Source organism: Hypomesus transpacificus, chromosome 5 (genome assembly GCF_021917145.1).
Source record: "Hypomesus transpacificus isolate Combined female chromosome 5, fHypTra1, whole genome shotgun sequence".
NCBI classification, from domain to species: domain Eukaryota; kingdom Metazoa; phylum Chordata; class Actinopteri; order Osmeriformes; family Osmeridae; genus Hypomesus; species Hypomesus transpacificus.
This window is the reverse complement of record NC_061064.1, coordinates 4867123-4893934: the sequence shown is the minus strand read 5'-3', so window position 1 is coordinate 4893934 and position 26812 is coordinate 4867123. Positions and strand designations below refer to the sequence as shown.

The 26812-nt window shown below is 45.9% G+C and overlaps 4 protein-coding genes across 4 annotated transcripts; all 4 read right to left on the bottom strand.

The window, feature by feature from the left end:
* Positions 1–180: 180 nt before the first annotated feature.
* Positions 181–3073, bottom strand: znrd2 (zinc ribbon domain containing 2). The gene is made up of 4 exons (XM_047020723.1): positions 2996–3073; positions 2331–2479; positions 1263–1347; positions 181–1178 (listed from the first exon to the last, which is right to left on the bottom strand). The coding sequence occupies exons 1-4, from the start codon at positions 3009–3011 to the stop codon at positions 718–720; spliced, it is 711 nt and encodes a 236-aa protein (XP_046876679.1). The 5' UTR covers positions 3012–3073; the 3' UTR covers positions 181–717.
* A 554-nt stretch (positions 3074–3627) lies between these two features.
* LOC124468278 (putative thiamine transporter SLC35F3) lies at positions 3628–6214 on the bottom strand. Its single transcript, XM_047020938.1, has 7 exons — positions 6139–6214; positions 5623–5962; positions 4933–5152; positions 4388–4513; positions 4105–4297; positions 3874–3963; positions 3628–3782 (listed from the first exon to the last, which is right to left on the bottom strand). The coding sequence occupies exons 1-7, from the start codon at positions 6212–6214 to the stop codon at positions 3628–3630; spliced, it is 1200 nt and encodes a 399-aa protein (XP_046876894.1).
* Positions 6215–6910: 696 nt separating this feature from the next.
* Positions 6911–13432, bottom strand: arr3a (arrestin 3a, retinal (X-arrestin)). The gene is made up of 18 exons (XM_047020528.1): positions 13390–13432; positions 12194–12225; positions 10726–10756; positions 10479–10539; positions 10346–10390; positions 9903–10093; positions 9741–9800; positions 9567–9643; positions 9287–9422; positions 9030–9114; positions 8756–8828; positions 8314–8451; positions 8079–8162; positions 7969–7992; positions 7819–7868; positions 7623–7626; positions 7415–7443; positions 6911–7250 (listed from the first exon to the last, which is right to left on the bottom strand). Exons 2-17 carry the CDS (start codon positions 12199–12201, stop codon positions 7431–7433), a joined length of 1080 nt encoding a protein of 359 aa, XP_046876484.1. The 5' UTR covers positions 12202–12225; positions 13390–13432; the 3' UTR covers positions 6911–7250; positions 7415–7430.
* A 3762-nt stretch (positions 13433–17194) lies between these two features.
* On the bottom strand, positions 17195–26386 carry LOC124468097 (heat shock 70 kDa protein 4-like). Its single transcript, XM_047020676.1, has 19 exons — positions 26034–26386; positions 23864–23921; positions 23626–23766; positions 23359–23481; positions 22990–23089; positions 22711–22844; positions 22196–22440; positions 21613–21689; positions 21208–21359; positions 20891–20997; positions 20616–20749; positions 20279–20460; positions 19833–19925; positions 18840–18995; positions 18499–18624; positions 18191–18298; positions 17983–18102; positions 17721–17882; positions 17195–17541 (listed from the first exon to the last, which is right to left on the bottom strand). The coding sequence occupies exons 1-19, from the start codon at positions 26138–26140 to the stop codon at positions 17332–17334; spliced, it is 2535 nt and encodes an 844-aa protein (XP_046876632.1). The 5' UTR covers positions 26141–26386; the 3' UTR covers positions 17195–17331.
* Between the last annotated feature and the right edge of the window lie 426 nt (positions 26387–26812).

Here is a 26812-nt window from a genome sequence, read left to right as displayed (position 1 = left end):
TATAAGGAGAGAAGGGAAACGGTCTGACGTCCTTATCAGCCTTATGGGACTAAAAAAACCATTAGGATTATAGTTTAGATAATGGAATGTTGGTGTTATGCCCCCATTGTGTGTGTCGGTCACTCTGTATCAATACAACCTGCCTCCACACCCCCTACCAATGACTGAGCTACACAAATACATTTTCAACATGGTTTTATTAGAACATGTGTCACAACATTGCAGGAAAAATACTGAGATCAATTTCAAATGATGCAGTGAGCCAGTTTGACTGAAATAAGGGCTTACCCAAACAGCAGTTGAGTGGTACTGGAACTGGGCTTCATCTGACTCTGAGCAAGCAGTATAAGAAGCAGAATATGACCGTGGATGAAGTCAGATTTAATAAAGAACATTTCTGAAATACATCAATACCAGCCAATTACACGTAAGTATATTGTCTATAGCACATTGAACCAATTAAACAGTCTCTTCCCAGCATCCCATTAAGTCTGTCAATGAATCGTCAATAAACAATTGTGTACCGCCAGATTCAACAGACAATAGGCCAGGCATGTATGTACGCACGCAGGCACATGCAAACACAGACAGGAGGCCGGTCTGCCCTGAGAGGAGCCTTACTGCTGGGCCCTCCTATGCTGCCTCGATGTCTGTGGGTTGCTTCCAAGCATCTGTGTTTTCATTTGCGTCTGGTTCGGCAGACCATGTGGTTAAGTGTCATGACTGATGCAGCTCCCTGAGGCTGCGTAGGGACTGGGCACAGCTGGTGATGAGGCTGCACAGCTGGATGCTGCTCTCCACCGAGGCTGCGGCCTGCAGCTCCTGGGTGGCCCAACGTAGCTTGTGCATCAGAGCCTCCTCGGCTAGCGACACAGCCAGGAGAGCCGGGCTCTGGGGGGCCAGAGGGGGCGGGCCTGTCAGGGGGACAGCGGCCTGGACTGGGGGGGCAGCTGGTGTGGTGGGAGGGAGGAAGCTGGGGATGGAAGTGGCGGAGGTGGCAGGTGGTGGAAGAGGCAGGGGCCCTCTGAGACCAGAGGCAGCCCCCTCACAGTGCTCGGGCCTGGGCTGGCCAACTATGGACACAGCTGCCTGACTGGAGCCTCCGTTCACCTGTGGGCCGGGCTGGGCTGCGAGTTGTCTCTCCCGAACCTGGGACAACGCCGCCTGGGCATTCAAAGCTGTGGATGTGGAGATAAATAAGTAGAGAGAAGGAAGAACACAATTGGATGCTTTGTGTTTGGAATAGGGTGGTTGATATCTACCTGGGTTGTCTTTGTCCACATCAGAGTCCAGCTCCTGACAGGACACACAGTAGTACTTCTGTTGCTTATCCTGCAGAAGAATAGTCTGCAGAGGCACATACACATCCCTTGTTAGTCTGGTGCCAAACATTACAGTACATGTATGTCATATTGGGCTGGGGGTCTCTGTTTGCAGAAGCAAGGACTGATGAGTAGGGTTGGGTATCGTTTGGATTTTTACGATTCCGATGCTGAACCGGTACTTTTAAAACGGTTTCGATTACTAAACCGATACTTGAAAACCTGAAACATTACAGCAAAGAAAGGCACTTTTATAGTTTTTATTTATTTCTTGAAAATCATTATTCAATTAAAACAAAATACTAACGTTTTAAAGTAGGATACTTAAATTTTAAATAAGTAAACCTAAGTCAGCTAACACCCAACAACAATAATTTAACAATAAATAACAGTTACACTATTAACAAGTAACAACAAAATAAATGTTGGGTTGGTATGCTAACTAAACCAGCTTCAAACTTTAGCAGTTCTTTTGCAGAAAAATTGCCATATTTGCCTTCTCTGGCAAGATGCGCCTGTCACTGGGACCAGGGACTGATGTACGCAAGCTGTCGAAGACGGTGCATCCCTCTGCTTTAAGAAGTATCCCGTGTGTCGCCGCATGTTTCAATAAATTCGACGTGCTTCCCCCTTTGCACGTAATCGTTTTGAAACATTTGTTGCATTTTGCGACGTCGGAATCCTTGGCTGTGAAATATAGCCACACTTTCGACCGCTTCGCTTTAGGCATTTTAAATGCACTAAAAGCTAGCTCGCTAACGATAGACTTGCGTAGCGAGAGGGAAACTATTTTAGTCGATATATTAAGTGGAACCAAAATGAGGAACCGAAATTTGCATTCTAATCCTGTTCGATTCCTACTCGTTGCGTGGGAACCAGTTCCATAGTAGAACCCAGTTTCGGTACCCAACCCTACTGATGATACTTTAATTACATATTTAAGTTATTACATCACATAACACTAACACAGTGCTTAAGATGTTCTGCTTCAGCGGAGCGCCATCTCACCCCACACGTATCGCAGCAGTCACCCAGCATCTTGTAACCTTTCAGTAGGTATCCCCCCATCAATTTGCTTATCTTGTCCTGGCGGTCCCGCCGCGCCTGGATCACCTTCATCTCTGCCTCGGAGGGCGGCTCCCACTCAAAGTCGTCGTCTACGAAGAAAACCGTGAAAGCGAGTCTTCAAGCACCGGATTTTACTAGTAAAGTTCAATAACCTGCTCAAACGCTTCCGATTAACAATGACGACATTAGCTAGCTAACCAGCTAAATTATCAATGCAGCTCTACCAGTTAGCCTAGTGCTGTAGCTGCAATTTTTCTACAGTAGTCTAAGTTAAATGCACAACAATTAAGCCAGCTAGCCCTCTACAACCATGATAACTCAGCTAGCGTACCAAAAAATATGAGCTGCTGAGTTGTTCCTACTTGTGAAATTCTTAAAAAATATCTTAAATTAAGTGGTTTGCTAGCAGCTAAGGAGCTAACAAGCTAAGCTAACTTTAGCGATGCTTCCAACTGTTGACAGTGACAGTGACGGACGAGGGATCTCGGAGTTTCCGGAATGACACAAAACGATGTAGACTATGACAGTGTATGTCTGAAAAATAGTTGGCTAAACTGATTGATGAATATTGGAATAAAATTTTGTAAATATTCTAGCAACGTTACCTGCATTCAATGCCATGAGTGACACTTCAGTGACCGGTTACTGCACGTGCACGCTACACTGTACACGCACGTGCATAGTGGAACCAGTTAGCATTACACTACTGCCACTTGCAGGACGGGCGGACCATCCACATAACGGTCCACAACTTAATAAATGTATCCAGGAAAAAGTACAATAAATATAATAATGTTAATGAGCAAGTATGCACTTATGTACAGTACGTCCGTAGTCACAGTGAAATATTTTGAAATATTTAATCAACAGTATCAACAGTAGTAGGTACTTTATTCATCCCAATGGAAAAATTGTGGCCTTACAGCGAACAAGATAAAAAATATATGAAAATAAAACAGTAAAATGAAACAATTAAAAAAATGCAGTAGAATACAAAGACACAGCTGTTCACGTTGTTACACACAAGGTATATTCAAATATGTACAAAACAGCTGAAACACAGAGACATCTAGGTTACACAGGCCATACACAAGAAATGTACCCAAACAGACACAAGACACATACAGTTTCATATTTATTGATTTTTATCGATCATGCCCAACCCCCCCACATGCATACACACATGCACAAAACTGGACAATTCGGGAGAATCTGGACAATCCAGTTCATCTGCCTTTTATGTTCCCTGCCACAGCCCCTCTGCCCACCCCAGAACGCGCTCGTCCCAGTGCTCGGGCAGTAGCAGAAGGAGGTATCCCACGGCGATGATACCCGCTGCCGCCACCCTCACCTGGCTGAGCTGAGTAGCTGCCCCCAAGTAGATATCTAGGACTGGACACAAACACACACACTGAGGTGCAGCAGGAACACATTGTTACATCTCTCTATGCTGCCAGCGATTGTGTTGTGGTGGTGAACTCACCCGTGCTGGCAGGAACACTCAGCAGCATGCCCAGAGAGAGAAGGGAGGGGTAGGTCAGCTCAGCCCCCAGGTGCACCAGCACGTTGAAGCCTGGTGGGGGGAGCAAAGGGCCTGAGCAAATAAGGAGACCCAACCCTTTTCCACCTTCTCATCCATAAATAGCAGTGATCCGGTCGTGCGGGTGAAAGGAACGGGCCACCAGATGGACACCCGTCAGCGGGAGGGATTTACCTAGCAACAAAGCAGCAGTCCCACACAGGTGGTCCCAGGGCAGGTGCTGTGTGAGGGGCCAGTACTCCACGTGTGTGAGGTAAAGCACCACACACACCCAGGAGTGGAGCACACAGCTGCACAGGCCGACACAGGTCAGCAGCACGCTAGCTGCACCGGACTGCTCCTCTCCCACACACTTCTTAAACAATACCTGCAAATGTACACACACACACACACACAGGTTCATCAACAGTCCACAGCAGGCACCTCAAGTGGAAGTTTGGGATGAAGGTATAAGGACCTTGTAAATGGCGGAGGTTGAGGCTGAGCCTACAGCCAAAGCAACTCCTTTGATGGATTCACTATGGAAACCATCTGCATAGGCCAGCATGACAATCCCGGTGATGGAGAGAATGGCGGCCACAATCTGTAAAAACAGTGTGGAAAGCATTTCAGATCCGGAAGGTCATTTCTTTGCATCCTTACGAATGTGTCGTGGCGTCCAATTTCCCACACAGCACACACAAAGCCGTAGCCATGGAGTCAACATTGGGGGGGACGAAATTTGCTGGGGAGTCTGAGGGTCCCCCCCCAAAAACCTTTTACGTTTAGTTATGAATATGATTACATTTTGTATTATAATTTTGGATAGCGTGCGTGTCACATTTATATTTTATTTACATTTTTATATTAATATATTGGGGGGGACATTTTGACCAGATTTGAATATTGGGGGGGATGTGTCCTCCTCAATATATATTATGATTACGACCCTGGCACACACGCCCACCCTGGAGTAGTGAGTGGCGGATGCAGTATTTCAGGGTACACACACACATTCCTCACCCTCACTCCCATGAAGTGGTGGTTTAACCCAATCCAGGCAAGGAGGAAGTGGAAGGCTTGACTACAGCAAAGAACAGCGCAGGCATCGCCGGGGGCGATGTGTCTGAGAGACAGCAGGTACAGGTAGCCAGACAGATTCCACAGCACCGCAAACGGAGAGACGCCTCTCACCACCCCCCGAACCGTCAGGGGCTCGTCGGCAAGGAAACCAGCATACCGCCTGGAAACAACACCCGTGAAACGCACCACCACAAACACATCCTTAACCATCACAAAACAACACCACAGACGACACACATCAAGTATTTTAACAGGGATTATTGAGCTTTGCACTAATTCTACTGACCTCAACTGTTCCCGTTGAGCTCTACATCTCTACTGACCTCTACTGTCTCTACAGACCTCTATTCAAATTCCTCGGACGGCTAATGTCTATTTACCCCTCTACTATTTCTACTGGACCTGTGTTCCCACTGAGCTTTCTTTAACAACGCTGCAGGTGGGGTTAAATCCTTTGTTCAGTCTGATGCTGAGCTGTGGGGATTAAGGTACAATGCTGCTGTAGGCAGGTTGAAATAAAGCAGCTCAGTCCTAAGAGTTGGCTCTAGCTTATCGGGCTGCCATGTACAGTCGTCTCACCTGCGGTTGAGTTCGAGTCCCAGTCCACAGGTCACTGGGTTTCAGTCTCACCTGATGTGCGTGGCGGGCCCGTGTGGGGACCCTGCTCCCAGTAGATGCATCAGGTAGTGAAGTGGGAAAAGGAGCAGGTTCCAGGTGCAGCAGAACCAGGTGATGAAGAAAGGGGCTGGGAGCAGCTGTAGAGCCAGCCTGGCGCTGTGAGTACCTCCTGCCCACACCAGCGCCACACAACCCCCCAGGACCAGCCCGCACGCCACCCGGCGGATCGCCCGCAGCCGGCAGTGGGCGCAGCAACCTTGCTTACCCCCTTCGGCCTCTCCCTCCTCCAGGTCTCCTCCTCGGTCTCCCTCTGCTAAGTCAGTGTCCCCATCCCTCTGTCTTTGCCCATCCTCTGCAGCACGGGGAACAGACAACATCAGACACAAGCACTGCCATCTCACTATATTTGGAGAAATAACTTTCCACAGAAAGAGCATGGACTCAGCACGTCATGTAACGTCAGGCTACCACGGAGGACCCTCTGTTCGACACTGGCTGATGTGTCGTGTGTTACCCCGTGTTACTCACCTGTGGGTGCAGGCAGCTGCAGGAGGTTGGGGCTGGGGGCCGGAGACGGAGACACCTTAGCAGAGAGTCTGTTCATGTCCTCCTCTTGGATGTGGAATCGCAGGACAGGAACGGCGGGGGTCGAGTTATGGGTTGCAGCAGTTGTGTGTGTGTGTGTGTGTGTGTGTGTATGTAAAAGGTGTGTCTGGAGGGCTGTTAGCCTGTTTGGGTCAGTGAGTGACTAGGTGGGAGGAGCCTGTTCACTCGAAGTTTTCTCTCTTCGCTCTTAGAGGTGTCTAATACGAACAGATTATCAGCTATGTGAGGGGACGCACACACTAACTCAGTGCCAGAAGGGGCTTGCACACATCGTCCAATCAAATTTGGTATTTTGAATTTGAGTTTGAATTTCACCCTTATCTAACCAGGGGACAAATACAGTTCTCACATGTAACATCCACGTTGATCATACGCGATACAGTGTCCGTACTTCATAGAGAGCAAGAGTTCTCCAGCAGTGTCTCCTGTCCTAAGCCTCTATGTCCTGCAGACATGTGGGCCTCATGGTGGTGCTACAACTACAAAAGGCTCAATTGAGAAGGACATGAAAGACTCTTCTAGAAGTATGTATGATGGTTTTATTTTGGTCAATGACTGAGCAGTCAAAAAAATACACATACATATACACAGAAACGTATCACAGAAAACAAAATTGGTTGGAAATAACGACAGTATTAGAACTAGAGGAATCTTTGGAATTGAGAAGAGGGAGAAATGTCATGACCCTTTGAGCTTTCACCTCCTAGATAAGAGGTGACATAGGGAGAGCATGGATAGGTTTCTATCTGCATTGCTATTAAGTCATTTGAACACAACTAGCTGCTATAGCCCCGGTCCCCTACCCCACATACGAGATGTCACATCAGATCAAACAGGACTCAAAAGACAAACACACAGCAACATCAACGTGTATGACTCGTGACATTGTGTGAGATAAAACCAATGTTCCGTTTGGGTTCATCTAGGTGTGGGACCTCTCCTCAAAGCTTCAGGTTCCTCCCGCCTCTGCTGTCCTTCCTCTTCCTTGTCTTGTCTCTACGGGGGTCTATTTAACCTGCACGGTAACATCCGATCTGCAGAGTAACACACACTCAACAGTCACTCACCCACCTCAGTAAATGATGCAACAACAAAAGAGGGCATGAAAGCCCAAAAAGACACAGACACACACAAGCATCCACGTGCCTCACCAGACTGTTCCAGGTACTGTGGGGAGTCTACTAAAAACATGTCTCACCTGACTACAAGGGAGTCTACTCCAGGGGGCTGCAGAAACATCAGAAGCGCAGGCGTCATCAGTGTTAGAAATAACAAGAGGCTAAGCCCACACTTAACACACATCATGATTGTAGATGTTTTGAAATGTTTCCCTGCAGTTCTTTTTTTCAAAACATGCTGACAATGCTGGAGATAAACCAAGTCATTGATATCTATTTTATACTTACACTTCTGCTCAAAGTGGTCCATGACAGCAGAGTGAAGAGGTGGGGAGGGGGGGAGGTGACATTGGGTAACATTAGTGTCATTTCACCAGTAGAAGGCACCACAGCACTCCCAGTAGGACAACAGCAGCCAGAAAGGGGGATTTAGGAAGGTAAGCAGACCAGGCAACAAAGCCAGACAAGTGGACAGTTAGATTACCTTTGGGTTTGGGGTGCATGAGAACCAATGGGAGCTCCACTGTTACGTCACTGTGGAGACAAACAACCGATTAGAACGTCGACCAGAAGCACAGCTAACGCTCTCCTCTGATTGGATAAGAGTGATGTCATCAGTGGTAAAGACACCTACCTGGCTGTGAGTCCTCCAAGCAAGCTGCAGGGGAGAACACAGAGCCAAGCACGTTAGTCCAGTTAAATGAGAGTCACGTGATCAAAAAGGTCAAAGGTCACAGGTCTTACCCTCCTCCAGACACCATCAGGTTGACCTTGATCTTGTAGGACACCAGGATACCCAGAACCTCCTTGTCCATGCCGGGTCTCAGCCTTCGAGAGAAAAGAGGAAAAGGAGAAACGAGAGCACAGGGGAGAGAGGAGAATGAGGGATAGCTGAACAGGTTGAAGCCGAGGCGGGGTGAGGGTGTAGGAGGAGGTGGAGGGTGAGGGTGTAGGAGGAGGTGGAGGTTCAGACACTCACACTGTGGAAGACGCCAGGTTGGTGTCCTCATCCTTCAACCTGCCATCCAAGGCGAGGTTGGTCTTCTCCTTGTTGTCAGACAGTGAGGGGGTAATCGACAGTGACTTTTCAAAAGTGGAATTGGCCTCTACGGTCTCCCTACAGGACAAAGGCGGCACATGACAGAGATCAGTATTGTTTGTCAAATAGATTAGGGATGAATCAGAGATTCATTGACCAGGGGCATGGACAGTCATTGTTAACATTCGGGGCTTAGCCCAAACCTAACATCAGACCTTGAGTAGGCCATGCTTGACTGTTACAGCATGTCACGAAAACTTACACATCACAGATTTTTTTTTGTCGATATATTTAAAAAACATTTGGGGCTACATTCAAAAAGTTCCGGAAAAATGTTGGATCTTGGATGTTGCTCAGGTCATAACCAAAAACTAAAACTCACGCAAACTCCTGACTAAGGACATTCTTGGTGTATTTATCTGCTGAGTAGAGCACCACATCTGTGGTCTGGTCAACTGTGTGAGAGAGAGAGAGAGAGAGAGAGAGAGAGAGAGAGAGAGAGAGAGAGAGAGAGAGAGAGAGAGAGAGAGAGAGAGAGAGAGAGAGAGAGAGAGAGAGAGAGAGAGAGAGAGAGAGAGAGAAGGGAGAGAGTAATGAGTATTATTTTGAAGATGCAGACATACAACAATTTGTAGCCTAACCTCTCAACAACTTACTAGTGATTTTGATCTTCTTCACAGTTTTGTTTGTCTCATTGTTGATCTTGATTTTGACAGGGATGGGGTCTCCGTGGTAGAAGAGCTGAAGTTAACACCACATAGTTTTACAATAAAACACAACATAAGTCACAGTACAATAGGCCTGCAAAAGTACCGGATAACAAAAGTTTACAAGGCTGTAGAACTGTAGGCAGGCTGGTGAGGTGAGTGCTGTTGTGTAAAGTAGGATGGCGAGGTTCTAGCAAGGCCCCTACCTCCTTTTCCAGGGAGGCCTCCAGGTGAACGGGCTTGTCGGACATCATGAAGCTCTTGCAGATGTCGGCCTTGGGCCCTGCAGCGGCCTTGTCCGGAGCAAACTGGATCTTGCGGATGATAAGACGGCAGGTGTCTCTAGCAGGTGGAGGAGGGAGGGCAGTAAAAAAGAAGGCAGAGAGGAGGACGAGCCCCCATCAGTTCATGCTGGTGCATACCGCAGCTGACAGAACAGATATTGCAGGTATGGGATACAGTTGCTTGTGTTGTGACAGCACTTACTTCTTATCAACCTTCTCCTCGTCGTTGTTAGCCTCCTTGGCGAGGTAGGCCTTGACCTCAAAGTCCACTCCACAGGCCTGAGGGGGAGGTGGAACAAAGGGGTCAGAAGGTGAGTCTCATGTCACCTCCAGTCACTTTGGGATAGATAATCTGAACAAGCGTCAAAGTACGTACTTTGCCCTTGTCTTCCTGGTTTGGCTGCAGAGTGACTGAGCAGGGCAGGTTGGTGGGAATCTGCAATACACAGCAGCAACACATCAACACCCAATGCATAGTCCCATACAAAAGCCCCAAGGTGTGTGTTGAGACGAATGCGTGTGCCTGTGTGTGCCTTACGTTGAATGAGAAGGCGTGGCCCTGGTCGCCGGCCTTCTTCAGCAGGGTTTCATGCATGGGGGTCAGGGTGGGCTTGTGTGCTGCAGGGTACAGCTGGACCTGCTGGACCCAGATATCCTTCCTGAACGACAGGCCAATGACATCCAGGTCATCACGGCCATAGCGGAAGGCACATGCTAGTTGCACCCACACTAGGGAAAGAGTCACCACACGTTAGTGCACGGGTTAGGAAGTGACAGGAGAGAGTACCGTGGATTTAGTGCAACGGATAGATGTGAGACAGTGGTCTGGTAGAGTTTGGTTCTGATAAATTACCTCAGAAATACTTACTAGCATTAGCTAAGATATGCTAAACAGAGCTTCAATAAAACAAAACCAACTCTGAGCAAGCTGACTCTAAAAAGAATTATGTTTACTACAAGGAAACTGTGGAGAGAGTTTACCTTTCCTGTCTCCAAGATCTGCAGGGTCAATCTTCAGTACACCATCTGGAAAGAAAATGTGATGTAACAAATACAATCAAATGTGTGCCTGTGGTCCTCAGAGTAGATAGATACACAGTCCAGATCGACTCACCAACAAGATCAATGGTGTCAACGTGATCAACGAAATCTCTCTTCCCCAAGTACAGGGTTAGCTGTTCAGACACAAATCAGAGTTCAAAGTCAGTACACAAGAGTCAGACGGTCAACGCTCGACTCGCTGAAACCTGATTAGACAAGATTAAAAAGAGAGACTAACCCATTCTAATGCTAGTTCATGGATAAAGCAATTAATGAAGTGAGAATTAGAGAAACCAACAAGCAGACATGGTATCACTTACTCCTCCATTTCCACTGGTCTTCTTGTAAACCCTGAGACGAAAAGAGAGTGAACCAGACAGTGAGATGGACTTTCAAATGTACTTCTATTCATGATGTTGGCTTTCATTAGACATTTATTTCTTTGTATTAATTTTTATGCCTGCCAAATATCGATTTCCATTCACGCACTTTCTGTTCTGTCGATGTGGACGAGCCAACATATTTGAAGGTTTCCTGCAGGTTATAAATCATTGCTGTCACCTGCGTGCACCTAACAGCCTGCGTGTGCAAAGCCCTTTGTCTGAGTGCAGACCCTACGAGGCAGGGCTGCTGGTATTAAAGGCCTGTAGAAAGCTCCAACCTCCTCTGCCCTCTCCTCTCCTCTCCTGCCCTCTAATCCGGCAGGGTGAATCTCCAGGATAGTCTGGGGTGTCCCTACCACTGCATTGCATATGGAAGCAGGCTTACACTGCAGGCTTAGTATCCTCCGGGATGTTAATACCTGACATAGGGACGTACATCTCCAGGACCGTCACCACCCTGCTCACTCTGCAATATATTTCAGATCCGTAATAGTGGAGGATGAAACGTCTTATAAAATGAGGGTTTCTTCACCAGATGATGTGTTCATGTCTAATCCTCACTGTGGGTGACAGCAGGGTCATGATGGCTTTGTGCTAGCTCCCTTTTTACTTCCCTCTAGTTTCCAAATTGTATTTTCTTTCGTTATTTTCTTTATTTCTATTTATATTCCATGGTAGTTTATAAAAATGTTTGTGTTGCTTTCTGTTCAGTGTATTTATAGTTCTAATAATGTCATTTGTTACTTCTCGTATTTCAATTTACTAAAACGTTTCCCCTAATAGCTATGCTTGTGAGCAGAAGGTTAATCTTGCAGATCCGCCTAACAGTTTTGGTGGAGAGCAGCCTAATTGTGGAACAGATTCACCTGATCTCTCCCCGGATTGAAAGGGTCCCTCAGGTAAAGTGGCCACAAGTGGTGCAACACGTTTGCAAACAGCTGATTATGCATGCCAAGCAGAATCAAGGCCTCCTGGCCAGCTGGCAGGAATTTAAGCCTTTAAAAGCCCTAATAACCAATGTTACATTTCAGGAGTTCTTGAGGTCTCTTTGGGTCTGCCCAGGTCTTGACCCTGGAGTTGAGTGGAGAAGGGTGGGCTGCTCAAAACAACAGAGTGTTTAGAGAGTCGAAGGGTAGGGAAGCCCACTTCTCTCTGTCTCCCTTTACTGTGGTCTTAGCAGTAAATACACACACACTCAACTGATTTCTGTAGCAATACCTAAAATGTCTTATAAGGACATGTATAGATCCATTCATATGCTCTTCATTTGAGAAGCTGCATTTATCGAAGTATAGGTTTCTATTGAGAAAGAACGTTTGTAGACAATGCCCTGAGCCTCCATGACTTTAGGATGGAATACATAACCAATGGAAATGAAATAAGTCTACAGAGAGATTAAACTTACTTTGCCATGTTTCCGTAACTTGCAGATTACTTCTGTGGAGAAAAACAATTACAATTAGTGATTTAATGCAAAGGTCTAATTAAAACGAACATACGTTTCCTAAAACCTAACACAGATATGATCTATGTTGTCAGGTAAGCCGTGCGGCAGGACTAATTACGTGGAATGGGATTACCGCATTTTAGTTAGTTAGTAGTTAGTTCTCCGCAGCATAATCTCCTCGCAAGGATTATTCCTATGTAACGCCGCTACTACTAGCAGCGCTCATCCTAAAGATTAGCTGTCTAACAAGCCTATCAGGATACCTGCAACGGATTGGTCCAGTTGCTATGTCATACTCCATTTTTTTTAAGTTAATCAACTTAATTAAATGCATAAAGAGGTCATGGTAAAAACTAATGTTTTCATTAAAATTGGCCAGTTGTAGAAAAGAGAAGAATTATTCTCGACAAAAATCTTTACTCGCGGGTTGGGACCTCCAATCAGAAGTGTGAAATCAGCACCACGGAGAGAGACCTATGACTGTCGCAGGAAATGAGCGACCAACATAATGCGAACTGTGAATCAAATACCTGATTTAACCATCAAAACAGACTACATTTTATAAGCAGGCTTATTTAACCTAGTGAGCTCTATATGTTTATTTGAAGACTATAGTCTACTTACGTTCAAAATAAACTGTGTGCAGGCAAAGAAACATAACCTCATCTCAGGTTTTTTCATCAATGAGTGCTCCCTGAACTAAGTTACACACACAATTAAAAAGGATCCGATACTGATCTGCTATATGTGACCTGAACGAGAAAGTAATCCATGTAGAGTAATTCATTTAAAAGGTGTTAAAGCTGACTGATAGGCGTCAGCAGTCCGATATCAAGAGCAAAAGCTTGATACTTGATAGCAAATACAATCTTTTCTACCATTGTAGAAAACCATTGTGTGCATAGATCCAGAGTGCTGCCTATATACCTAATAGCAACCCATGATGCAAGAAGAAGATAATGACAAGTGTAATGATCATCATTAACATTTTTCCAATACCTGAAAGAAACTGCAATGTTACTTTCACTGCTATGCATGTACGACCAGCCTAATGTACTTCAAATCATATCCCCAACCTGCAACGTAGTATGGTTTTAACCATGTCATTTAGAAAGTTCTCTGCATGCTCTCCTGGATGTTGGCTGCCGTCTTACCTTTTCCTGATTGGATGAGCCCCAGCTGCTCCACGGATCTCAGGAAGGTAGTGAGTATCAGGGAGTACAGCCTCTGACTGTTGACATCAGGCTTTATACCCAGACCTCTGCTCCCTCCCCCGGATTTTCTGGCTCCATGTAGAGGCCGTTGTCTGCCTCATAATCCAATTAATCAATTAGCAGACTGCGTTTTTGGACTACAAAGGGCTTAAAAATACCACTACTAGGCATTGTAACCAAAGCAGGTGATCCAAGATTCAGTGACGGGCTGTGTTTTTTGGGCTATGTATATAGCCAGAAACCTTGTCTAAATCTGTAGGTTTCGTACATGTAAATTGTTATTGATAACCTATTGAACTGCTTTCTCTTAGTAGTTGAGTTTTGTCATCCATCTGAAAGCTACTACCTAACATGTAAGGCCAGACTGCTAACTTTGGAGCACTTGGCATCTCCTGCAGTATAAGCATGTGCCACGCTGGTATTTGAAGTAAGTTATTGCAAGGGACATCACCTAAATCGATCCGGGCTTAATCTAGTCACCACATGCCAACAAGGGGATCACGATTGGCTTAATGATCATCAGTCTCGAACGTTCAACCCCAACATGCAGAGAACATCCTTAGGTGGAAACACCCCAAACTAGGGTTTACATTTTATAAAGCTAAGGAATGGATCAATGCCGAGGTTGACCAGCAGCCATTTCTGACTTACGTGCGTTTCACGTAATAAAGCTCGAGGGCTTTCCCAGTGGCTTTGGGTTTCTTCCCAAGACTGGCTATCTTTGGCATTATGACCCGATGAGATTAGTCTTCCCGTTCTATTCCGACGGAGGACTCCGGGTCATATCTGAACTGTTACTCAAGAATGTGTCAACAACTGACATGTAAACAGGTAGACTATTTAGAGCCTACATAAATCACCAAGCCTACAACCCCTTAGCGAGATAACTTTAAAATGTATGAATACAAAAGTAATCCTGACCAAGTGTTCTGCTTGTAATCCCAATTGTTTACTCAAGATTACGTTAACTCTGGTAACTTCACTAGCCTGCTATATCTGGTCAATAGTAATTGGATTTAGCATATTCCGTTTTTGGTGCTGTAGAACAATGGCCTAAACATTCACTCCTGGAGGAAATCCTAGGCCTTAGGCCTAATATTCAAACACTGAAACATTGCCCAAAAGCTTTATCTGTCCTCAGTGTATTGCATTTGTTAAGAATGGAGTCTGCCAATGGAGCACAGAAAGGCTTGCTTAGAAACTCACATCCATTGTGTGTGAGTCCATTTGACCAGATGAACTCTGGTCAGGTGAAGACACTGACCATCCTTGACCACCCATGTTTGACCACATTTACGTGATCTCCCCAAAGTATAGATGGCCCATTAGTTTGTGACTTGAAGCATTAATACAGGTCATGAACCCAGAGTGGTCCTTAAGCCCTGCCTTACTGGCTCAAAGTAATCGTCAGAGCCCCATTAGGCCAAGGTGGGGCACGAGCCTATGTTTCATGTCTTACCTGGAAGATTGAACAATAGTGGCCTATTGTTGTCCACCTGACAGTGAATGATGTAAAAGTGCATCTAATTGGGAAGGCTTCACATTAAAGGTCTTTGTCTGATTACAGTAAGCCACTTACTGATCTTAAGCTCCGATGGAAATAGACCAGTTGGAGTTAAAATTGTGACCCCAAGTGTTTAATTCCGAAAAGCAATGGTACAATAAGAACCAATGACTGAACTTAATTTGTACTCGCTTGCAAAAAAACCCCGAAAATGATTCAATTTCCCATTCCTATTCCAATATTTTGAATGTGGCAATTATAGTATTCCTGAAAATGTTATCAGTCACTCGCTACCATCAAAAATAATCAATCAATGGTAAAATACCAAGTACTTCAATGACGTGTAGGGTCGGCTAGAGACGATTTTGTTTAGCAGAGAGAAGGAAGCTTGGTCCTCACTGTACTAAACTATTCTGATGTCATACAAATATGCCAAAATATGTGCTGTGCATCAGCAACTGTATATTCTGATTTTATATTCTGAATTAGGTTAAATAAATCACATGATCACTGCCTCCGAAATGAGTGCATTCATTCTGAAGATCCCACAATCAGATGCACAGTACTAACCAGCACGGCAGTCTATCCTGTCAACAAGATCTGTATGTTTGTACTCACCGATCCATTGGTACTTTTTTTTGGTGCCTGCTATAAATGTATTTTTTTTAATTAGGATGTCTGTATGAACATTACAAATAGGGCCTTCTACACCATACCTGTCAAGTTGCTGCTGTTTGGCCTATGCTGTTAACCATTTCTACTCGTACTGTTAAGTATCTAACAGCAACACAACAAAATGTGAAATTGTTTATATCAAACTGGGCATGGTTTCTACCTACATCAGGTTCCCTCAGTTGGGAAGTGTGGACATCTAGTGGCTGAAAGGACCATAGGAGATCAGTCAAATGACTGTCCCTCACATCACATCTCTGCTGCTTGCTCTTCCAGTAGTGGGTTCAATGGAATTTGTATTTTATTATATACAGACCTTTGCAGACTAAAATGATCCCATATCTTTAAATCACAAGAAAGAAAGCATGTGAAGGGCTAGAACCTTCACAGAAGCTAGTGAACAGCAGGAGGAATGTTGAATAGGGGGCCAGAGTGTGGTGTGGGAGCAGAGGCAACATGTTGGTGGGAGTGAGTGCACACAGTTTCCTCCATCTTGTGAAATTGTGATGAAGGGACGAGGCCCTCTAGTGGTAACTGCTGGTCATGTCGTGTGTAACTAATCAGGGCTATATCTAGTACATTTGACATTCATCAGCTCACATTGCACATTTTTCTCCAGAAAGCATTCAATAATCTTCTCATCGACACCATGTCTGATTTATTTTAATTTCCGGTGAGTGGTAACACAGCACCAAATTGCTCATCACCATTCCCACTGTTGTAGAGTAGAAAAACAAAACAAGGCTATACCATGGAACAACCTACAGACGATAGCTTCCGAATGAGAAAAGCCTTACATGTAAATACTGCATGACTGTTAAATCATATCTAAGTCAAGACAGTGGACCAGATGCATGTGCCCCTAACACACTCTCAGTAAACTATCCCTCTTCTCTCTCCCATCATAAAATCAATCCAGTTGTTTCAGTTTATTATATATATATTTTGAAACAAACGCACCGTAATGACAGGTAATGGGCAACAACCATAACTGTATCAACAGCAACAGCAGTAACTCTACTAAACATTTCCCGCAAACAAAATCCTGCGTCTCCCTTTCGGTGCTTGCATGATATTCTTTGTGGAAGCGGGTTTAGGAGATGCTGAATAACAATCTTTACAGAACAGCCATCCAAGTGACACAGAGAAAGCAACGGTTTCATCCTGCGCTCACGACGCATGTCAAACAGGCTGATCAATATGCGTCTTTTTTTTTTTTTTTTTTCGAAAAAACCCTAACAAAAAGGAATTAAACATGCCAGATAGGCCGATTGTTGAGCGTATGTATGCATCAGGAGTAGTCTGACCCGACAAAAAGAGTGGCTATCAACAACAACAATCTCAGATGGAGTGAGGCTGGGAGAGGCATGAAGAGAGGGAGGGGATGGAGGGATGGCTGAGGGAGGGGGTGTGGCTGAGGGAGGGGGTGTGGCTGAGGGAGAGGGTGTGGCTGAGGGAGAGGGTGTGGCTGGGGGAGGGGGAGTTGCTGAGGGAGGGAGGTGTGGCTGAGGGAGGGAGGTGTGGCTGAGGGAGGAGGTGTGGCTGAGGGATGGAGGTGTGGCTGAGGGAGGAGGTTTGGCTGAGGGAGGGGGTGTGGCTGAGGGATGGAGGTGTGGCTGAGGGATGGAGGCGTGGCTGAGGGAAGAGGTGTGGCTGAGGGAGGAGGTGTGGCTGAGGGATGGAGGTGTGGCTTGCAGCAGTGGAAGTTAGTCAATGTCCATCTCGGGCAGCTTCTTCTCAGCAGTCTCTGGGTGGGCCGTGTCTGCCGCCCCGGGGGTCTTCTCCGGGCTGCCCGGCTGGGCGTCCGGGTCTTCCTGTCCGTTCACCGGGCCGTTCTGCTCCCCCTTCTCCTCCTTGGGCGGCTCCACTTTAGGTTTGGGTTTGGAGACCACGGGGTTGCAGGCGGAGAAGAGCTCCTGGAACGAGATGGGGGGGGGGGGGGGGGGGAACGCATGCTGACGTCTCAGAAAACGAACCGTGTTTCAAACCGATTCAGGTTTTAAGGGGCTGATGTACAGTGCCCTCTATATGTAGGGAGACCAAAACTTTCCGTTCTTAATGGGCCGATCGTCGGCCAACAAGCCATCATAGCTACCTTGATCTTGGCCTGGATCTCTGTGACTTTCACTGCAGGTTCCAGGGTCAGGTTCTGTTTGCTCTGCTGGTTCATTTTGCTGTTCATCCAGATCATGGCATCACTAGCCAGCTTGTCCACCTTGTCCACATCGGCCTCATCTAGATGATCGTATAGTTCCTCCTAACACGCACAAAGCACACAGTGACATCGTCAGGGTTGGAACACAGCCATCACAGTATCATGGAAACACATGGGTGTAACAACAGGACATTACCATTACCTTTGTCTTGTATGCCTCGACAACTTTCATGTACTGCTGGATCTGTTTGCCCAAATGGTCAAACGCTTTTGGTCTCTCCTCGGCCTCCATGTACCTGTCCTGGATGGGCTGGCCCAGATTCTGTGGGAGACATACTGGAGGGTCAGTCCGCGTTCTGCCTACGCTAGCGTAGGCTAGCGTAACAGGGAAGGTCGTTGTTCACGGTTACCTTGAGCTCGGCCAGTTTGTCGATGTAAACTTGTTTCTGTTGGTCCTCGCCGTCTTCATACAGCCAGTTCTCTGTGTCCTCCAGCTTTAGAGAAAACGTGTCTCGGTCCTGCGTTGCGAGAGAGAGAAGAAATCGCTGTTATTCCCCCCCCCACCTACATTATCCGACGCCTTTCACAGCGAGGCCGGAGGAAACGGATTGGAGGAGAAACAAACCAAAACGAGCGAAGGGAGCCCCTGCCGTGTTGGTGGAGCGGGTGCGTGCTCCCCCCCGCCCAGAGGAGGCACTCACCCCCGGCGTCTACTCACCGCCTCTCCGACAAACTTCTCCAGCGCTCCGTGAAGCTTGCCCCTCATCTCGTACACGTACTCCTCCACGTTGTTCTTGGCGTCGTTCCTCTCCTTCTCCAGCTTGTCCTGCATGATCATCTTGCCCTGCGCGCCAATATGAAATGCACATTTACACCCTGGCCCATCACCATATCCACTTCTGTTGCGCGTTCAGGCAACACAAGCCTAGGTCAACTTTTCAAATTCGTACTGGGCTGTGGGCGAAAACGGGGGCCCCCCCAACAGGCATGAGGTCATTGGGAAACAAATAGGCGAGTTATGGGGACTGGTTGTGGTTCCGAGCCGTCTTGGAACATTACCTCACTCTCTACAAACAGATTGAGTGTGTCGTTGGCTAGCTGCCAGTGCAGGCTGTTGTCGATTGGCAGCTCGACAATCTTTGTTTTCACTTTGGGCTTCTTGGCCTGTGGAGGCTGGTCTGTCTTCTTCTCCTGTTTGGCGTCCTCTGTGGTCGTCTGAGGGGAAAGAAGACGACTTTCAATGAGCAGTGGACAGTCTGCTGTCTCTATAAACTATTACACTGTGACAGCTCCAATGGTCTTGCATCCAAAGCTTAAAAACAATCAATATCTTTCATGCGTCTGCCCCAAACCTTCAGTGTTTGGATGTTTCTAAATGTATAATTGTGAATGACAAGTCATGTTCCGCAATAAATGTGCACCAACGTATTTTTACGTCGCAGACACGGTCAGTCATAGACAACGGTGTGTCGGCTGTAACAGTTGCTTCCGGCAACGTCGTGGCAAGCACTTTCTTACCGCTGCATATAGTAGCTTCCTCGAGCAAAACGTGCAGAAACAAGCACCAGGCTCTCAGTTTCTGCCAACTGCCAAAAGGCTCGCCCTCTCTACCTTCATCTACCCACGCCCAGCACCATTTATTTTGGAGTCCTTTATCTATGGGTAAGACATCATCCCCAGGCTTCATGAATTTGCGCTCCATGCTTTCACGGTCAACGCTAATGTGATGTATGGATCTCATTCACACTGTGTTGTCAGGACCCACCCTGCTCTGCTTCTGATTGGCTTGGAACAGAATCGGAATCTGAATTTGGTTTATTAACCATTGTTATAGCTACGTACCTCTCATATGATTGGTAGGTAGGTGAAATCAATTGACTCAAAAATATTAAACCGCATGCAAGTTCCTAATTAGTTTTTCCCTCATGGCCACACGCCGGAGATCCGGGATGGTGCCGGAATACTTTAAGCCCTGCAGACATCTGGCTGGGATAGGGTAGACCCTGCATATATTTTCTGAAAAGGTCAAAGGCTGATGACATGACCGCTTACCTCCATGTCTTCAGTCTCAGACTTCTTGTCTCCATTTTCTTTCTGGTTGTCACCCTGGGCTTTCTGTTGATCAGGGTCAACCTGCATCTTACTCTGGAAAAGTGAGAGGAACCATGATACATTCTGTTAGCGGGCCCCGAGACCAAGTATATCATTACTTCCTGCCTTTGGATAATACCTGATGAATTACTTTATTACATGAATGGCAAAATCTAAGCATAACAGATGTTGTTTAAAATAAGAGATACATGAAAATACAACATTTTGGTGTCAAATGAACTTTCCAAAAGATTTTTGTTTTCGTTTTCATACCTTTTCACTGAATACACGATAGTTGTGTCATTTTTTTCCGAATGGGCCAAGTGTGCATACTTGCTATTGTGTTCAGAGTAACAAGTGTGCACTCAGCCAAGCCAAAAAAAATCACCCACCCCCACCCCACAAACCTCCTCCTCCTTGGCAGCTGGCTCCGTCTCCATAGGCTCCTCCCCCTCGGCAGGCTTGAGGACCTCCACCAGGGAGGCGCTGGACACGCTGAACACCCCATGGACGTTAATCCGAACTTTCACCTTGACCTTGGAACTCTCGCCAGAGGCTTGAGGAACCACGTTCTGGATCATAAATTGCCCTGGAGGGGTGGAGAGGAAACGGGATTAGATATACAGAGCAGGCATGGCATCACCGAAAGCTACGTTACGAGCCATTGCTTTAATAGTTACATGATCACTGCAAAGTGGAACACACATTCATGCTAGCCTACCAGGCTGCAGAGACTAAGGGTACCTATTGTGGGGTCCGGGTAGGGCAGCTCTTTGGGGGTGTTGTAGTATGCATCCAGGGAGAAAGGCTCCCTCCGGTAGAAGGTCAACACTTTGGAGAAGGGTGCTGCATGGTTCTTTGGGAACACCTCACAATCACTTGATTGGAAGACACCAAAAAAAACAATTGATCGGTCAGCTGAGACGATAAAGTTGTGTTTATTATTGAAGGTCATGAGGGCATTCAGCGTCCCTGGTGTTTCCTAGACTGGGACGTCCTCCTGTGGTCTGAGCTCTTACCTCAGTCCCTCCTCTGCGGCTGAGTTCCACTTCAGGGAGATGGGGTAGGGGGTCACGTCCGTGATGGAGAACTCGCGCACTTTGAAGGCCGGGGACAGGATGGCACACTGGGGAGAGAACACGAGGGGGGGGATGGCATTAAGCACAACACGGTCAATGTCTCCTCCTTGTCTGCCCTCAACCCCTCTGCACCACACACACACACACCAGCTGTTATACGAATGACGCTACAGTTCAGTGGGTATTGCAGAAGCATACTGCTGACCCCCCTCCGACCTATAAGGAGTTTGGATGGGACACGGTGTGGCGTTAAGTACCTGCAGAGCGCATCCTCTTGCGACCGCCTCGTCTGCGTTTAGAGTCGTGCTGAGCTCCTTCCCAAAGAATTTGCTGACCCTCTCTTTGATGGCCGGAATCCTGGAGGCTCCGCCAACTATCTCTACCGCATAGATGTCTTCCTTCTTCAGCTCTGGACAGGAAACAGGAAAGACTTTAGTCAGATGATGTAGGTTTATGTTTGAAGAAAAAAAAAAACACATCCTTCCTTTCTCCCAAAACAGCAGAAACAACCGTTTTGGAGATGCTGGATTGGAGTTTTAAACGACTGCGGCAACACAATTAGTGAGTGTTAAATGTAGTTTGAATAGTCACCGGGAGGCATGACTAAAGTGGCGCGTTGCCGAGGGGATACTCATGTTACTGTTAACAACACGGCTACTCACTCGTTTGCTCCATGACACTGCGGAGGGGAGCCTCCACTCTGGCCAGCAGCCCTGCACACATCTCCTCAAACTGGCCCCTGCGACGACACGGTCATCGGGATATTATTAGGCACAGTGCTCACAAACAGCTGCTTGAATCATGACGCCCAGATTACACTAATTCAAAACACTTCCTATCACATGGTAGGACAGCAGCCAGAATGTAACAAGAAGCAGCCTTCTGTTCCTAGGACCTCAGCAGGGATGGGATGGATTAGAACACTGGTTCTGGACCCTGGTCCTCAAGTACCCCCCGTCCTGCATGTTTTAGATGTTTCCCTGTTCCGACACACCTGATTCAAATGAATGGTCGTTAGCAGGCTTCTGCATAACTCGGTAACGACCCATTCATTTGAATCAGGTGTGTTGGAGCAGGGAAACTTCAAAAACATGCAGGACAGGGGGTCCCTGAGGACCAGGGTAGAAGACCTCTGCCCTAATCCCAAATAGTCAGACCTAAAAAAGGTGCATGTGGGACTAGTGGTTCATTTCAATGTCAGCAACGTCCCAAGTACTATGAAAGGTCTGGGGTTATGGGTGGTACCTGTTGAGTTTTGCGGAGACATCAATGTCGTTCATGAAGCACTCGATGTTGAGGGGCAGATCAGAACAGTTGGCACTCATCAGCTTCTTGAGCTTCTCACACTCCTGGTAGAGGCGGACCAGAGCTTTAGGCTTGGTCTTCACGTCCAACTTGTATTTCTTTGCAAACTCCTCGCAGAAATGGTTCACGAGGAACTCGTCAAAGGCCTTGCCTCCCAACTCAGAGTCAAAAGCAGTGGCCAGAATCTGGGATGACAATAAAAATGTTTGGTCGATGGGTTGACAATATAAACATAGTTGACAGACCAGCCAAGTATTTGACCTATCACAACTCAAAGTATTCATCTCTTAATTTAAATGTTTTTTACTCTTAATGAAAACTATAACTATAAAAGAAAGAAAAAGATCTACACCAAAGCCTAGGCCAGACCAGGCTGTTGAATGTAAACAAAGCCAACAGCATGTTGATTGTTCTTCCCTGTACTGGCATCAGTGAACTAAAGGGGCACAACCAACCTTCAGCTTTCCTTTGTTGAAGGCACAGACTGAGACCTGATAGGCAGAGTGGCCCACATCGACAAACACCACGGTCCTGGGCTTCTCCTCAGGGGCAGGGAGGTCCTGTTTATAGATCCCATATGCCAGTGTAACTGCAAGACGAGTACAAAACAGGACGCAACAAACAGGAAAGATCGATTAAAACGATGCAAGTGCATTTCATCACAAATGTGCAGATCAAGAAAAGCATGTCCTAGCATTTCTCTGTGTCTATCTTGACGCATTGTTGCTACGAACCCGCAGTGGTCTCGTTCATAAGTCGTAGGCAGTTGAGCCCAGCGATTTGAGCTGCGTCTATGACAGATCTGCGCTCTGCATCAGTGAAGAAGCTGGGCACCTGGAGGTAAAGAGTCATAGAATCACCACTGTGCACCACAAACTAGAGCCTTAGAAGGGCTATTTCAGGTGCCAAAGACCAACTGCAGGGTCTCTTCACTTCGACTGATACTGTGATAGTAGGATCTGTGCAACATCAATCATCCACATGAGAGAATACATTTTGATGACATAGCTTCTTTTTCAAACTGAAACAAATAGCTGTTCTATCATTGGAAAACACAATTAAGCACCACCGCTGGTAAGTGTGGTCGGAAAAAACGTGCTTACAGATATGACACAGTCAGCGACAGGTTTCTTCAGGGCGCTCTCAGCAGTCTCCTTCAGTTTGGTCAGCAGCATGCCAGTCACCTGTTCAATGCTGAAGACCTTCTCCTCCTCCATGTACCTCACCTAGGAACGGAAATGAACAGGGCTGTTTCCACGCTAAGAAAAACCTCCACAACATCTAATAACGTAGCAAAACAGCTTGACAATGGAACATCCATATCTGGCATAGTCCTGTGTATGACATCTCCTCGAAACGTTCAAATGTACCTTAATACCAGTTGTCCCAGAGGGCATCTGGGCGAGGTCATAAACCACGCTGGGCTTGGATGACTGGATGTACGGATCGGTGTACGCCCTGCCATGGAATCGTTTGAAGCCCTGAACTGTGTTTGTACAGTTGGATACAACCTTTCATGGGGAGAGAGGGGGGATCATGGATACATGATTAATTTGCACAGCATCTTTTTTAGGTGTGAGGAGATGGCACAACGGGTGCACAACGTACCTGGCTTTTGGCTGCTGCTCCTATTGACCGATTTCGCGGTCCAAATGACACACATGCTCTGTAACCCAAAAAAGCAATGTGTTACAAGCTTCCTCTTCACAGAGATGAGCTACTAAGCAATGTTCAATGAGTGTAATAGTACAGAGACTGTGTAATCAGAGGTTATCCTCACAATAAATATTGTAAGTAGACCAATAGACTGAATACAATAGTACTGTACCCAAGACCATTAGTACATAGAAAACCTACGGTTACATATTACATATATTCAACTTTGAGGAAAACTGGAGGAATTAAATATAAATTATCCAAATTCAGCTAGGTTAATTGTTAGATATATATTAACCAATTGCTTGAATGCATGGATTTAACGCATTAGGCAAACCAATTATTATTTTTTATTATATCGAATTTAGAGAAGAACGAAAAACAAGTTCATTGAGGCCTATTTAGTCCACATTGCACTTGAATACAGTAAATCAGTGTTTCCCACAGATTAGAAATCTAATTGTGGCGGGGAGGGGTGGGGGTTGTCAGACGGGGGGGGGGGGGGGGGGGGGGGTCGTAATATTTCCTTCGTTAATAATTCGTTACACAGTTAATTTGTTAATAATTTGTTACATTAAATATTAATCCAAAATGATTCACACCTTCACAAATTAACAACAACTAACATATCATTTCTGCATTATGCATGTAGCAACGCTAGTGCTAAACAACTATTTAACTGGTCGGCTCCATGACGCCGAGTAAGTAGCTAGCTCTTGAGACTTCTCACCAAAAGAACGAAGGGGAAACTTCGAGTACTGTAAGTCGCTCTGGATAAGAGCGTCTGCTAAATGACTAAATGTAAATGTGAGTAAGGTACCTAGCGAAAAGTAGCCTCAACTTTCCTCGACTTTTAGCTACGGCACTAATGCTGAAGGCTCGCTGATATAGCTGTCGGTCTTACTAGAACGGCATATGTACTGTATGCATTGTTGCTAACGTGTGCTGATGTTGTGACTGTGTGCATATGTGGGAAAGACGCATCAGTAACAGAGAGACGGAGGGAGAGCGGGGGAAAAGAAATGCAGCTGAACGAATATGCTCCGTGTTTTAACCTAAATAGCTATAAAAAAAATGTTTACGATACGCAATGTGTGGCGGCCGGTGTTGATTCTGTGGCGCACCGCCACAAATTAGTCTATGTGTGGGAAACACTGTAAATACATATATTCACTTTCAATGAACGATACAGAACGCATGCCAAATACATGCACATCCCAGGAGCATTTAGTCACTGTCATCACTGTTGGACACAGATGTCCTGGAAAACAGCCCCCACAACTATATTGATGTCAACAGTTGGTGATGTCAAAGAGAGGTCATTTGAAAAGCAGATGATTAGTACAATGTAAGCAATCCGTTATGGACACAACCTAAACACTTTTTCCAAATACATAGGCGAATAAGCCCGATTCATGTTTCAGGATTATGACAAAACGAATAGGAACACTATTCCTATCACCGTAGTTAACCATTATTTAAATATTTAGATGTAGACTAACTGGCCGATTTAAACCCTCCCTCTTTCATACACTGGAGTCGTCTGCTACATCTTCCTTGAGTTGAAGCTAGGTTTACGCACTGCAAAATTGCTAGAATATTCCAACTGGTGATTGGATGTTGTCGTCACAGGCGATAGCTACCAATAGCAAAGCGAGTCAGTTCACTGTCTAGCTAACTGTCTACTTCACAAGCTCACCCCTAGGTAAACGAGATTTCGCCCGCTTGCTAGCTTTAGTTGCGTGCTTAGTCACATGCCAAATTATAGTTTATCAATCAATCTACATTCTTTCGAGATTTAGCTGTAATGTTCACAACCCTCGTGGCTACAAATAATGGGTGATGCATAGCCAGACTACGGGGATAGCTGGCTAACATTTATTTCACGTGCACGATTTAACACCCCTCACAAGCCACTGATTTAGCTAGCGGGTAGCTAAGTCACTGGATTGCTAGGCTAAGAAAGCTAGCTAGCCTAAAGTATTAGCACAAGCTACTCACACCCCAAGGCCGCAAAAGACTGACTGGCTGAAAACGTCCGCTCTAAAAAAAAGTTGGGGTTTTAATTATTTAAAGCAATATGATTATTTCCTAATCTGAACAAAATCATAAATATACGTACGGTGTGGATCGGTCGCTGTACTCGTTGGCTACCGTCTCAATTCCTCCAGCTCGGGCTACAGCAACATAGCAGCTCTGAAAGCCCACATCAAATCCCACCACTGACATATTTCACAGTGCCGTATTTCAACTGCTGAAGTCTTGCCGTAAATAACTATTTAAAAGGAAAATTATCGTCTAGTTATTGTGAGATGTAAAAAGAGCGAATGAATGAAGACAGTCAGCTAGCTATAACAAAGGTATCTGGCTAATGCGACTCATAATCCACAGAATTGTGACTACGGAATCCTGGTTGAGCGGTTGTACACCGGTGTTTGACCAAGCACAAACGCAAGGTGGTTTGGCGACGAGGAGAAATCTATCGCGAGATTAGGACTGTTCTAGATGACTCTGGACCTTTCTACAAGCTTGTGAAGAGTTAGCGGGGCTTGACATGCGCAGTTATCCAGATATTTATTACCTAAATGATGGGGAATTCAGAAATGAACAAATGACTTCATAGGAATGAATTAGAAACACAATGATGGTGAGCAACTGCAACAAATACATAAATGAAAAATAAATAAGATATACTTATCCATAGTACACAGATATAGTAAAATGTGAATATATATTCTATGCCCCCCCCCACCCAAAAAAAAACAAACACTTAAACATGGGGACCTTATGGCGGAACTATTAAGAGATGTTTAATGGATTCAGTTAATCCAAATGAATACTGTTGTCTTCAGCCCTGGTCCTCATGGTCTAGTGTCCTGTATGTTTGAGATGTTTCCCTCT

Excerpts from the sequence above, each read along its gene's own strand:
- znrd2 (XM_047020723.1), bottom strand. Across the intron at positions 1,348-2,330 it reads ACTGCTGCGATACGTGTGGG|ACTATTCTTCTGCAGGATAA; the intron begins GTGAGATGGCGC and ends GTGCCTCTGCAG. Across the intron at positions 1,179-1,262 it reads TGTGGACAAAGACAACCCAG|CTTTGAATGCCCAGGCGGCG; the intron begins GTAGATATCAAC and ends CCACATCCACAG.
- LOC124468278 (XM_047020938.1), bottom strand. The coding sequence starts at position 6,214 with ATGAACAGACTCTCTGCTAAGGTGTCTCCGTCTCCGGCCCCCAGCCCC. Across the intron at positions 5,963-6,138 it reads GCAGCTGCCTGCACCCACAG|AGGATGGGCAAAGACAGAGG; the intron begins GTGAGTAACACG and ends CCCGTGCTGCAG. Across the intron at positions 4,298-4,387 it reads CAACCTCCGCCATTTACAAG|GTATTGTTTAAGAAGTGTGT; the intron begins GTCCTTATACCT and ends GTACATTTGCAG.
- arr3a (XM_047020528.1), bottom strand. Across the intron at positions 10,540-10,725 it reads AGACCAGTGGAAATGGAGGA|CTAACCCTGTACTTGGGGAA; the intron begins GTAAGTGATACC and ends GTGTCTGAACAG. Across the intron at positions 7,993-8,078 it reads CTGATGGTGTCTGGAGGAGG|CTTGCTTGGAGGACTCACAG; the intron begins GTAAGACCTGTG and ends TCTCCCCTGCAG.
- LOC124468097 (XM_047020676.1), bottom strand. The coding sequence starts at position 26,140 with ATGTCAGTGGTGGGATTTGATGTGGGCTTTCAGAGCTGCTATGTTGCT. Across the intron at positions 22,845-22,989 it reads TATGAACGAGACCACTGCGG|TTACACTGGCATATGGGATC; the intron begins GTTCGTAGCAAC and ends CTCGTCTTGCAG. Across the intron at positions 18,299-18,498 it reads AGAAGTTTGTCGGAGAGGCG|GACCGAGACACGTTTTCTCT; the intron begins GTGAGTAGACGC and ends CTCGCAACGCAG.